Below are 13,061 nucleotides of genomic sequence, written 5' to 3'. Positions count from 1 at the left end.
TCTCACCCAAGCAACTTGTATACTATATCTGTGCTCACATGCAGGTTCCTTTTATATTTCTACTAAAACCTTTCGCATCTGTTCTCTTTCTTTCTCAAAAGCACTGTTTTTCTTCTAGGTGCGCAGCCTTCAGTTAATCCTAAAGCACACTCCTTCTCCTTCCTCTTCTGTGCATTTAGAACTGGCCTTTTGCATTCTGACTGCCACTTTGCTTCTGATCATCACTCACAGTTAGATTGCAGCAACTTTCTCCATGCCGGTCTTTCTGTTCTGCCACCTCTTCTCCACTCTCTTCAGAGTGCTTCTGTCAAGACCAACTGTTCGTCCCTTTTGCTCTGATCTCTGCCCTCTTGGTAAGATCCTTTTTGACGTTGGGGTTTCGTTTCGTTTGGGCATTAATTTCAAGGGTCCTATTCCATAGGATGTTTAGATGTTTTGAAAGGGATGGCTTTTCATTTTATTTATTCCTCAAGGAGTTTAAGGTGGCATGCTTCTCAACCCTTCCATTTTTGTCCTCGCTGTGAAGCAATAGCTTAAGACTTCAAGACTGTGGCTGGCCCAAGATCACCCAGTGAACTTAATGACTGAGTCGGGATTTAGACCTTGGTTTCTCAGGTCCTAGTCCAACACTATGGGGTGCGGGTGCTGCTGTGGTCTAAACCTCTGAGCCTCTTGGGCTTGGTGATTGGAAGGTCAGTGATTTGAATCCCTGTGACAGGGTGAGCTCCCGTTGCTCTTTCCCAGCTTTTGCCAACCTAGCAGTTCGAAAGCAATCCAGTACAAGTAGATAAATAGGTACCGCTGTGGCGGGAAGGTAAATGGTGTTTCCATGCACTCTGGATTCCGTCACGGTGTTCTGTTGCGCCAGAAGCGGTTTAGTCATGCTAGCCACATGACCCAGAAAGCTGTGTGCGGACAAACACTGGATCCCTTGGCCTGAAAGTGAGATGAGTGCTGCACCCCATAGCCACCTTTGACTGGACTTACCTGTCCTTGGGTCCTTTCCCTTTTATTTTATTTTTACCTTAGTCCAACACTCAAACCACTTCACCACACTGGGGTGGTCTCAGGATTTCCCTCTGGATCATACCAGTTACCCTTATAGCCACCTTGTGGTGAGGTTCCGTAGAACTATTTGTTTCTAAAGATACTCATTTTATTACACACACATCTGCCATCCTCCTAAAGAGATAAATGTGCCCTGAGTTTCTTCTCCCCACCCCATCTTAGTTTTTCAATATGCTTGTGGTAAAGGTTTGCTTGAGAAATAGTGACTGAGCTCAAGGTCAGTCATAAGTGAGTGAAGATTTGAGTGTGTGTCTTCCCAGGCCTAGCCTAAGGCTCTGCTCATGAGTTTCTTGTCTGATGTCTGCTATGTGCATGGTAGCCCTTCAAGCCAGCCCAGTTCCACTGAAATCCCGTTTCGTTTTCACTGTAGATTCTGTAAGGAAAGAAAAGGGTTGCTTCACTCTCCCATCCATGTATTACGGCATCTGCATGACCAGCTCTCTCCCTTGCTTATATAATACACTGCTCCCAATAAATACCTGGACCACATCCAAACCTATATATAGCATTTAATTTACAGATTTGCTAAATACATACTAGTTAAGCTCTGGAAGTCTTGTTGCCTGCCCTAAGGGATTAGTTGTTGTTTTTTTACTAATTTCATCTCCAGTGGATTTTCCTCATTAGTTTGCAAAACCAAAAGTAAAGCCCCATGCACATTCCTCCTTTCCCTTTTTCCTCTGTTCCCTTTTCTTGGTTGCTATATATTTTCATGTCAAAGTGCATATATCTGCATAACACTGAACTGATATGTTATCATTCCCTCCACTTCTTTGGATGATATGCCTATTTGTGCTCTGTATATTCCCCTTTCCATTTTGTTTGCTTCTGATTTAGATACGAAGCTGATCAGCTCCAGACCCTGAGGAAATCTGTCCGCATGGAGCTTCAGGAATTAGAAATGCAGTTAGAGGAGCGCCTTCTTACTCTCGAAGAGCAGCTTAGGAATATTCACGTGTCTTCACCTTACAGGCAACAAACACCCATGGTATGTCTTTTGTCACAGTCCGTCTGTGCAGATATATCTCTGCAAGGGATGTAGAAGCACTGGGTGCTTCTATGGGGTGAGTTATTCCCCCAACACCCAGAACTTTGTTATGCCACCAAGCATTAGAACAGCCACATTAAGCATTTTTGTTTTGGGGCAGAGTGTTTTTTCCCCATGTGGATCCATGTTCCAGAGGCTAATGGAATTCAATATTAGACATGCTAAGCAAATTTTCAAGTTAGTGGGAAGAGGGAAGCCCAGCTTGATGGCCTGTAGCCCACAGCCTCAGAATGGTGAGGACATGCACATTCAGCAGAATGGTTGAGTCTGTCCTGTGGTACCTCGGGTTACATACGCTTCAGGTTACAGACTCTGTTAACCCAGAAATAGTGCTTCAGGTTAAGAACTTTGCTTCAGGATGAGAACAGAAATTGTGCTCCGGTGGCACAGCAGCAGCAGGAGGCCCCATTAGCTAAAGTGGTGTGTAATGGTTCTAGGGGTTGCTCGTGCGTAAACCGGTGCAACACCTGGCTGGGTTGCCTGAGTGAACCTTTTCTGTCCGGACAGCCACTCACCCGTGGCTGTCTCAATCACTGACAGAATCCGTCAGTGGGCATTTCTTGAACTTCTTCCAGCAAAGAAGCTCTTTGACGCCTAGTCTCCTCCTACTCTCCCTGCGCGGAAGCCTTCTGCGCAAGGAGGGTGTAGGCAGCGGAGGACCCTTACTCTCCCCGCTGGTCCCTGGCAAGGAGTCATGGGACCGCCTCGCCGATTCCCCCATCTGCCCCCCTTCTCCACTGGTGCTACGCTGATTCTCTTCCTCAGAAGATGGGCTGCCTCTCCCCATCCCAGGACGCTCTCTGGGACCCCTCCGGAGCCCGCTCTCTCCCTCCGGCCCTGATGGCAGTTTCCTGACATGGTGCTTCAGGTTAAGAACAGTTTCAGGTTAAGAACGGACCTCCGGAACGAATTAACTACTTAACCCGAGGTACCACTGTACTCCTTTATTGTTAAAAAACTAAGAGACAGGCAACTGGGCTTGGATTTGTAGGCCAAGAAGAAGTTGGGGGTTGCGTTGCTCTGTCAATACAAACAGGCATAAAACATGGCCTGTGTTCTCCCTTAGGCTCACAACTTGCTCTGGAAGCATTTCCCCATGTATTTTAGGGTGGTGTAGCCCAGATGTCACTAATGATCCAATTCAACAATCCACTAATGATCCAGATCAACCTTCCAGCCCCTTGATCTCTCTGGCATTCTTCATATGAACAAACCTGAGATAGAAAATGATAGAGGCTTATATTGACAGTGGCCCAATCCTGGCTTAATAAGCTAGGATATTTCTGAGCTGTTACATCTCCTTCACTCCTCCCTTTGTCTCAGCAAGGAAACAAACCAGGAAGCTACAGCTGACTGCAGCTTTCTGTTACATGTGAGTGGAGAACTGGGGTTCATGGCTTCCAAAGAAGCCTAGATATGGAAGCCACCCCAAACGACAAACAATGGTTTCTTGTGTCCACTCATGTGAAGGGGAAACAAAGGGGCTACATGTGTGTCAAGAATTTAATCATATGAACGGAGCTATTACATTTGATTGAGGGGTCAGAATAAACTAAACTAAAGAGCATGTAGCATATCCACACTCTGTCCCTTTCCCCCCATTTGAGGGGGGAAGTTCTAGACAGAATAGCTCAGTTGACTACAGGTTACCCGATAACCAAATGGTGACCTCTGCAGATTCATGTTGCTTTTCTTTGGAGATTCCAAAGGTTTAGAAGACCCAGGGATGGGTCTGAGGAGGGAAAGGAAACATGGTTTTTTTTTGGGGGGGGGGGGTGGATTAAGAATAAGAACCAAGTAAGTTGTGCCAAATAGATCCACTGAAATTGATGAACTTAAGCTACTTAAGTCCACTGATTTCGTTTGGTTGTCTCTGAGTCCTGACTAACAGGGTCCATCAACTTTAAACTCTTACGGCTCTTTAAATATTTTTCTTCCTTACTATGCCCTGGAATCATAAATGCAGAGGTAGCATAAAAGGCTCTCTGGGTCCTTGTTTTCTCAGAAAGTTGATGGTGTGGCACAGGCCACGAAGCAGTTTTGAGAGCTCCCGAAAATGTTAACAACCCCTAATTTCTGTGTTTTCTTTTTCTTCCAGGGCATGTATGGGAGCAGAAGCACTGATAACTTGTCGTGCCCTTCTTCACTGAATGTGATGGAGCCGGTAAGTAACCCAGACAAAGGCTGGAAATGAAGGCAGTGGTATTTTCCAGTCACATTGAGATGTTTCATTGGCAGTGATACATGAATGGAATGGATTGGAATGGATTGGAATAAATGTATGTACAGAACATATGAGATATTGGGGATGCTGTCAAATTCATGCTAGGCCTTTGGCTATTCTGAGACGCAGTGCATTCCAGTAGGGTTGAAGGCATGGTTTGTAGCCCAAGGATGAGGTGGAATTTTTGTACTCCTGTTCCAGCATACATTTATGGTTTTGCCTGTCTCACAAGACAATGAGTAAAGCAGTTGTCTTGTCTTCCTCCCCCACCTCCCGTAATTCCGTAGGTCTCTGAACTCATTCGAGAGCAGTCATTTCTGAAGTCTGAGCTGAGGTTGGGTTTGGGAGAACTTGGAATGGAGATTCCGCCGGCCGACGGCTCAGAATGTGCCTTTGATCACGGACATTCTGACTCCTCTTCAGTCTGTTCCAGCCAAGCCAGCAGAAAAGACAGTGCACACTCATCTGAGATGATGGGGAAGGCCAAGCCCCAAAGCAAAAAAATCTACCGAGCGTGTGTGGCCTTGATGCCCTCTCCACCGGCAAGAGCAGGAACAGGGCAGCCTCCTGAAAGCTCTGAGGGACACACAACGTCCAGATCGGAGATGGAGCAGAAACTTGAAAAGATCCCTCTTGTGCCTGCGGTTGAAGAAATTCACAGAAGTGTGGAAAATGATGAACTGCAGCAAGTCATACGAGAGGTGAGCAGCAGGCTGGCTAGCATTTTTTTGACAGGAGCGTTTGATCTCAATGTTTTCTTCTTAATATGGTTAAGAAGATTCGATTGACCTCACCGAACTCCAATCCCCAGGGTAGTTTAATGATCAATCCCTCTTCCTAGGAAATGGGGAATTGTAACTCTGTGAGGGTAATAGGGATCTCCTAACAACTCTTGGCAACCTTAACAAACTATAGTTTCCAAGATTCTTTGAGGGAAGCCATCAGGTTGCTGTTTGCAGCAGTTGGAAAGCTTTCTTTCTTCTTTTGGCCCAGCCTTAGTTCAGATCTTTCCCAACACTATCAAGAGATGTCAGGGGTTGAACTGAGACCTCCTGCATACAGAGGATGTGATCTTTCCCTGAGAGTCTCATATTCAATGCTGGGCTTTGGAGAAAGTCTGGTGCTGTTATGGTCTAAGGACTAATGCCATAAAGGTTATTCAATTCTTCTCATGTTTGCTCAGATGTAAGTCCCATTGTGTCGCTAGTCCCTTAAACACAGAAGTTTGCCAAATCACACATTGTGTGTATGTTACAGAGTGGGTTTGTTTAATGCTGGCACCCACTTTGTTTAGTATATCCCTTTGCATCTAATAAATACCAAAAGTATCTGCCTTGCATTGTTTGCTTCCCAAAGCAGAATGAATCCATTGCAGGGAAATTCATTAATATGCATTCTTGATATTTCTTCACAAATGTTAAACTCATGGCATTCTGAACAATTCCTCTCCCTCTGTATACATGAATTATCTTGGCTTGTTGGAGAAAACAGCATAAACAGTATTCAGTGTTCCAGAGCATGCCAGAATAGACTGTAATGTGTGTGAGCTTTTGACCTGTATCTTTTTACTGGAATGAAAAGGAACCCGCTATCCTTTTCTCTATACTCCCACAGAAGAAAACGACAAAAATGCCAAGATACTTAACTTTGTTCTCTCTTGCTTCGAAGAAAATGCAGATTGCTTTCTTATTTAGGGAATATAAATGCAAAATATAAAATGAAATAAGAATGGAGCTAGTGTTCTCTACTTAAAAGAAATCTGGTTATTGGGAAATAGTATCTTGAATCAAATTGTTTCAGGATTACTTGATTTGAATCGTCTGCTTCTCGATACTTTCCATTTTAGCTTTTCAAGACACCGGTGCACTTTTGCAAAGTCACACTAGTGCCTTGGTGAGGGGCAAGTAGTGTAAGCATTTCAAGGCACCTTTGGGTGGTAGGCAACATTAATCATTCTCAGCATAGACCCATTGAAATCATTGGACATCACCCTCTGTTTTGAAGAAGCTTCTCTAGAAAGAGTGGCCGGTCTTACACTTAGCTGCAAAACATTTTTAAAAATCAGACTGATTGCAGGTCCATGGGTATTCTTTCTTGTGTGCCACTTTCTAGATGCAAAGTTGGATTCTTTGCAAACATCCCTTACTGCAGCGAGGAAACTTGGACGCAGAGACAGCATCCTGCCCAAGGTCACACAGGAAGCCTGGCTGTAGCAAAGCCAGGAATAGAACACAAGTTGCCTGTTCCTTTCCACACAGATGGATCCTTTCTCTTGCTTGCTCATCCATTAGCTCCGCTAATTTGGGAAGCCTTTGTCACTTCATTTCGGAATGCACCCAATTTATTTATAGGCTTTGTATTCTTGGGTGAATAGCAGTCGTCCCTTAAGTGGCAATCCCGCCAGCACTGGAACGCAGAACCCTTGGTTCTCTGCATAGCGCTGCTCCTTGTGGTCAACCACCAGGGCTGCAGTTGGGAGCAATTTCCTGGGCATTAAATAAGCACTAAACTGGCTCATTCTCCAACCACACCCCTCCTTCCCCCTGCTGCCAATTGGGTCCTCATAGACAGGAAGAACGATAAAAGGCTTTCTGTTAGAGCTGAGTTTTTGGACAACAATGGTCATCCTGGCTTAGGTATCTGCCAATTTATTCCTCATCTTTGGCTCCTAGATTATTCTGCACTTGTGGGTCTGTTTCTCAGTACTGACCCCCCTCCTTCAGTGTTGACCTCCAACAATATTCTTGTAGGATTAAAAGTACAGTACAGAACTTAGGACACATCTACTCCATACATTTAATAAAGCAGATGCTTCCCCACTAATAAACCTGGAAACTGTAGTTTACCCCCTCACAGAGCTACAGTTCCCAGCATCCTTAAACTACAGTTCCCAGGATAAGTTGGGGGAAAGCCATATGCTTCAAATGTATGGTGTTGCAGATTTGTTGTTGTTGTTTAGTCATTTAGTCATCTCCGACTCTTCGTGACCCCCTGGACCAGAGCACGCCAGGCACTCCTGTCTTCCACTGCCTCCTGCAATTTGGTCAAACTCATGTTTGTAGCTTTGAGAACACTGTCCAACCATCTCGTCCTCTGTCGTCCCCTTCTCCTTGTGCCCACCATCTTTCCCAACATCAGGGTCTTTTCCAGGGAGTCTTCTTTTCTCATGAGGTGGCCAAAGTATTGGAGCCTCAGCTTCACGATCTGTCCTTCCAGTGAGCACTCAGGGTTGATTTCCTTCCGAATGGATAGGTTTGATCTTCTTGCAGTCCATGGGACTCTCAAGAGTCTCCTCCAGCACCATAATTCAAAAGCATCACTTCTTCAGCGATCAGCCTTCTTTATGGTCCAGCTCTCACTTCCATACATCACTACTGGGAAAGCCATAGCTTTAACTATACGAACCTTTGTTGGCAATATAACCCTGGAAAACTGCCTACTGCCACATTTCCCCAATTCCACAAGGAAAGAATGAATGGGATTGGTCCAACCTATGCAGTTGTGCTTAGGCTTCAGTGAGCTACAAATATAGTGGACGTATGGTAAATGTAGGCAAACCTGAAATGTCTTCTTTTCAGATCAAAGAATCTATCGTCGGTGAAATCAGACGGGAAATTGTAAGTGGACTATTAGCAGCTGTCTCTTCCCCTAGCAGATCTGCTAACGCTAAGCAAGAAACGCAACCGTGAATCGGTACTACAGGTAAATATTTCAGTGTTGCTGCATGCCAGTAAGTGCTAGCAGGAGGGTGGGGAAAGACCATGCAAATTACATCAGAAAAAAATGCCATTAAGATTAGGGGCTGAATATTACAGAATTGCACTACTGTGTCCACTTTCTCAAAGTTGACTCTAGCAACAATGCTTGGCCACCAGTAGGTGGATTCCAAACCATTAGCCCTGGGATGTTGAGATGCGTGTGTTATATATAATATATATAATTTTTCTTAAATTTTCTGTTTTACAATTTCAAATACTCATTTTACATCCTTATGTATCATAAATCCCTACATATTTTACAAAAACTATACCATTCAGTATCCCATTATTGCACCCATCAAAACTTATTTACTGAATTTATCTTAAAGCTGCCAGTGTTTTCAGCTGTACACAATTATTTCCCATATATTCGATAGATATTTTCCAATCTTCTTTAAACGTACGTTCTTCTTCTTCCCTTATTCTATGTGTTGAGTCTGCAAGTTGTGAGTCCCGGGTGTTGAGATACATGTCGCTGCTTTCACTGAATAAATATATTTGTTTTTGATTTGAAATGACAATCATGCAATAACTCTCTCTCCCCCCCTCCCCCAACAACAGGTTGGCATGTGGTCCAGGGACACTGTGGAATTCTCCTTTTGGAAGGCTAGATGGGCGTGTCTGCCTGCACTCAGAAGGACAGAAGTGAAGGCTACTGTATACAGTCCGTAGTTTTGTGCTGCTTAATGTTCCACTTCAGCTCCCTCTGCTCCGACTGGGACACTCTACATCTTACTACTGCCCATGAACCATCTTCCAAGCCTTAATATTTATTTGTACATTCCTACGGTTCATTTGTGCATAGTGTCTTGCTATTATTATTATTATAATTATTTCTGTGTAGAGGTGTTCCTCGTAAAACTTGAAGACTTCCTTGATCTACCCCAGTTATAAATAGCCTAGGATTGTCATTGTTATTTTATATATATGTAAAAACCCACTGACCTCTGTGAGGTATTTAACTGTGCAATAACTGATTCACTCTGAGAGCTTGAAACAACTATCGTAACTATTTTCACTGCTGTTACCAAGTGCCACTTCAAAAGAGGAGAGTAACCTGTTGTGTTGTTGCTGTTGTTGTTTTAAAATGCTGTAACTCTTGGGAGAAGCTGTTGTTTGCAAAGAGTTTAGAGAGCTAAATGAACTTAGGTAAAACTACTAAGAATGCTTACACCAAGAGCAGTAGACACCTTTTAAAAATAAATAAAAATTTCTGCTTCTTTAATCTTTCTCCTTGGGGGTGTGCTTTGTATTGTTTTAAAAATCCTTAATATATATTAATGACTTCTCAACGGTATCAGGAGGCAGCCTTTTTCTCCTTTTAATAAAACAAGTCTATAAAACACTAGAGGGTTTTTCTAAGTGGATAATGCTGTTGTTGAGGGGGAATTGGAAGGAATTGTTCCCCTTTTTCTGAAGTTTTACTATGGCCCAGGGAAAATGGCATGTATCAGAACAGATGAAATTGTATGTTGGCAGGGTTTTGGGTTTCTTTTACATGTTTTTTTTTTTTTTTTTTTTTTGTCAATGGGATGCTAGACAGTCAAGGTTTAATAATGTCTGGATTATTGCCACTGGGATTCCTTATGTTTCTGTGGTTTTGTTGTTGTTTTTATAAATATGTTTTCAACTAATAAAATCAAGATTGTGTTGAATACATAATCAAAACTAGTAAAACTATCTTTTATGAGAAAAGTCTGTCAAAGTGCATTTGGAATGGACATAAGGGCTTTCATATTAAAAGGGGCTGTTATGCCAATAAAATATTTATTTTGCCTACAAGTGTTTGAACTCATTATTTTCATTGGTTTTGAGACACTGGAGTCTTCTGGCTGGGTTGGGAGAGTTATGTGAATAGATCCTTACATAGGCATTTGAGAGAAGAATTCAGCTTGCATATTAATCCTGGTTTATACATGCAGCAAAATGAGATATTAGAACCCTGAGCTGGTATAATGGACTGAACCACCTCAGGTGATAGGTGGGGTGTGTGTGTGTGTCATGTATGAATGTTCCTTTACATTACAAGAGACACACAAGCCATGTCCAGTCATTCAGGTTGTGCAACTGAAGTTGATCCAGAGCTCTTGCACAAAAAATCTGTTACCCCCTCCTGACGCCTGCAAAAAAACTGACTTTTTGCTATAACGCTGCCCATCTAAGAAGAGAAGAAGAGTTTGGATTTGATATCCCACTTTACTGCTACCCAAAGGAGTCTCAGAGTGGCTAACATTCTCCTTTCCCTTCCTCCCCCCACAACAAACACTCTGTGAGGTGAGTGGGGCTGAGAGACTTCAGAGAAGTGTGACTAGCCCAAGGTCACCCAGCAGCTGCATGTGGAGGAGCAGGGAAGCGAACCTGGTTCACCAGATTATGAGTCTACCGCTCTTAACCACTACACCACACTGGCTCTAGCCTGGTTACCTCAGCCACTCTGGATGGCTCCCAACAAAAAATGGGGGGGGGCACAATATCACACACAAAAAATTTCCCTGAACAGGACTGCCTTCACATGTCTTTTAAAAATTGCATAGCTGTTTGACATCTGCTGGGAGGGTGTTCCACAGGGTGGGTGCCACTACCAAAAAGGCCCTTTGCCTGGTTTCCTGTAAGCTCACCTCTCACAATGAGGGAACCACCAGAAGGCCTTCAGAGCTGGATCTCAGTGTCTGGGCTGAACGACGGGGGTGGAGACACTCTTTCAGACCAGTGATTATGGGAGTTTTAGTTCAGTAATCATCTGTGGGGGCAAATGTTCCCCATACCTGACGTAAAGAAAAGGCTGGATGCAATGAATTTACTGCTGAAGGGAGCTATTGGGCTAATGTCTTGCTTAAAAGCTTCTTGTAGGTATCTAGATAGCTAGTGTGAGAACACGTCTGGGTTAGACGGACCTTTGATCTGATCCAGCAAAGCTATTCTTCTGTTCTTATTTACCTATAGATTAATGTTCGGTGTCAATGGAACAGACTCTTCCTGGTTTGTTGCTACCATTTCAAAAGCTACATAAAAGGTAAAGGTAAAGGACCCTTGGAATGGTTACGTCCAGTCCAATCCAACTATGGGGTTGCAGTGTTCATCTCGCTTTTCAGGCTGAAGGAGCCGGTATTTGTCCACAGACAGCTTTCCGGGTCTTGTGGCCACTTCTGGCGCAACAGAACACCGTCATGGAAGCCAGAGTGCACAGAAACGCCATTTACCTTCCCACTGCAGTGGTACCTATTTACCTACTTGCACTGGTGTGCTTTTCAACTGCTAGCTAGGACAGAGCAATGGAAGCTCACCCTGTCATGGGGATTTGAACCACCAACCTTCTGATTGGCAAGCCCAAGAGGCTCAGTGGTTTAGACCACAGCGATACCCATGTCCATAGCAGCTCATTGTCACCACAGTTATGACTCCGTGCTCCTGCCTATTTAACATAGCCACGAGTGTACCGGTAATTTGGTTGATGCATAGATCCAGAAGTTGTCAATGTACATAGGAAATAGCATGATTCCCCCCCCCCCATATAGTACATGGTTGTTGTTTTTTGCAGCTTCCTGCCACATGCAACAACCATCACTGAAGCAAACCTACTCAAACTGGCTTTAAAAATGGCTTTCATTGCACTGAGGAGGACGACACCTACACAAACAATCCTTCAGGCTGACATTATGATGGCGATGAATGTAAGCAATTTATTGGGCTCGCTGGCCGGGTTCCCAAGCACCACGCAACTAATTGCACATGCCTACATGGGTTTCAAACAGCGGCCTTCTGTGCAATGTGTCTCTTTAATTCTTCACGGTCTCATTGTGTCTCTCCAAAAGAGCTTTTATGTTCTCCAGTAGTGAATAAAACAGCGTCACTTGTTCTAGATACCAAGTTTTGCTCATCTACGCCACCACCCAGAGACCCTAGGGTAGGGTTGCCATATGTCCAGAATTTCCTGGACATAGCCAGAATACAGCAGTTCGAAGCAGTGTCTGGGCATAAAATGCTGAAACGTCCACAGAAATCCAAACATATGGCAACCCATTTCGGTTGCCATAAAAATAGCTCAAAAAATTCTAAAATTCCTTCCAGTAGCACCTTAAAGACCAACTAAGTTAGTTCTAGGTATGAGCTTTCGTGTGCATGCACACTTCTTCAGATACACTCTGACTATGGCAGACCAACACGGCTACCTATCTGCAATCAAAAATTTCTGTCCCCCATCAGCCTGCATTGTCAACGTTCAGAGATGATGGGAGTTACAGGCCAACATTTAGAAGGCAACAAGTTCATCACTCCTGAGCTACATGTTTTGCTGTTTTCTAAACCATGTTCATAGACATGGATGCTACTAAGAACTATTATTGAAACACGGGAAGTAGTAGGTGGCCTTCGGAAATTTTAGTATCTTTACTGAAGTTGACAAGTGAAGTCTGTTTTAAGCTACTCTATCTTTGTCAATAATCATTTTCTTAACAACTTTTGTATTTCACATGTAAACTATTTACTGTATTTTTCGCTCTATAGGACGCACTTTTTCCCCTTCAAAAATGAAGGGGAAATGTGTGTGCGTCCTATGGAGCGAAGACACCATAGCCCCGCAACCCTCTCCTGGCTGGAGAGGTGACACGTGGCTATGGAAGGAGCCTCTATAGCCGCGCGTCACCTCTCCAGCCGGGAGAGCGTGCGCAGGGCAAAAGATGCCCCCCCCCGCGACCCTCTCCCGGCTGGAGAGGTGATGCGCGGCTATGGCAGGAGCCTCTATAGCCGCGCGCCACCTCTCCAGCTGGGAGAGCGCATGAGGGGCTAAAGAAGCCATAGCCCCGTGACCCTCTCCCAGCTGGAGAGGTGACGTGCGACTAGGGCAGCAGCCTCTCCGCTGTGCCTTTCCGCTGCTCCCTGACCTGCTCTTTGGGGCTGGTGGTGGGCTTCCCCCGCCAGCCCCAAAGAGCAGGTCGAAAGGAACCTGAAGCCTGGAGAGTGAGAG

At 44.3% G+C, this 13,061-nt stretch overlaps 1 protein-coding gene across 5 annotated transcripts in view; it reads left to right on the top strand.

The window, feature by feature from the left end:
* Window positions 1–9,880, top strand: part of ITPRID2 (ITPR interacting domain containing 2) — a 70,984-nt gene extending 61,104 nt beyond the window's left edge. For all 5 annotated transcript variants that reach the window (XM_081858488.1, XM_081858487.1, XM_081858489.1 and 2 more), the window contains 5 exons: window positions 1,906–2,056; window positions 4,215–4,280; window positions 4,628–5,041; window positions 7,919–8,042; window positions 8,660–9,880. In XM_081858488.1, coding sequence (XP_081714614.1) covers window positions 1,906–2,056; window positions 4,215–4,280; window positions 4,628–5,041; window positions 7,919–8,029 — 742 coding nt within the window. In that variant the 3' untranslated portion in view covers window positions 8,030–8,042; window positions 8,660–9,880. The remainder of the gene's footprint in view (window positions 1–1,905; window positions 2,057–4,214; window positions 4,281–4,627; window positions 5,042–7,918; window positions 8,043–8,659) is intronic.
* Window positions 9,881–13,061: the final 3,181 nt, after the last annotated feature.

Source organism: Podarcis erhardii (assembly GCF_964252035.2).
Source record: "Podarcis erhardii genome assembly, chromosome: 1".
In the NCBI taxonomy this organism is placed as follows: Eukaryota; Metazoa; Chordata; class Lepidosauria; order Squamata; family Lacertidae; genus Podarcis; species Podarcis erhardii.
This window is presented reverse-complemented; position numbering and strand designations above follow the sequence as displayed.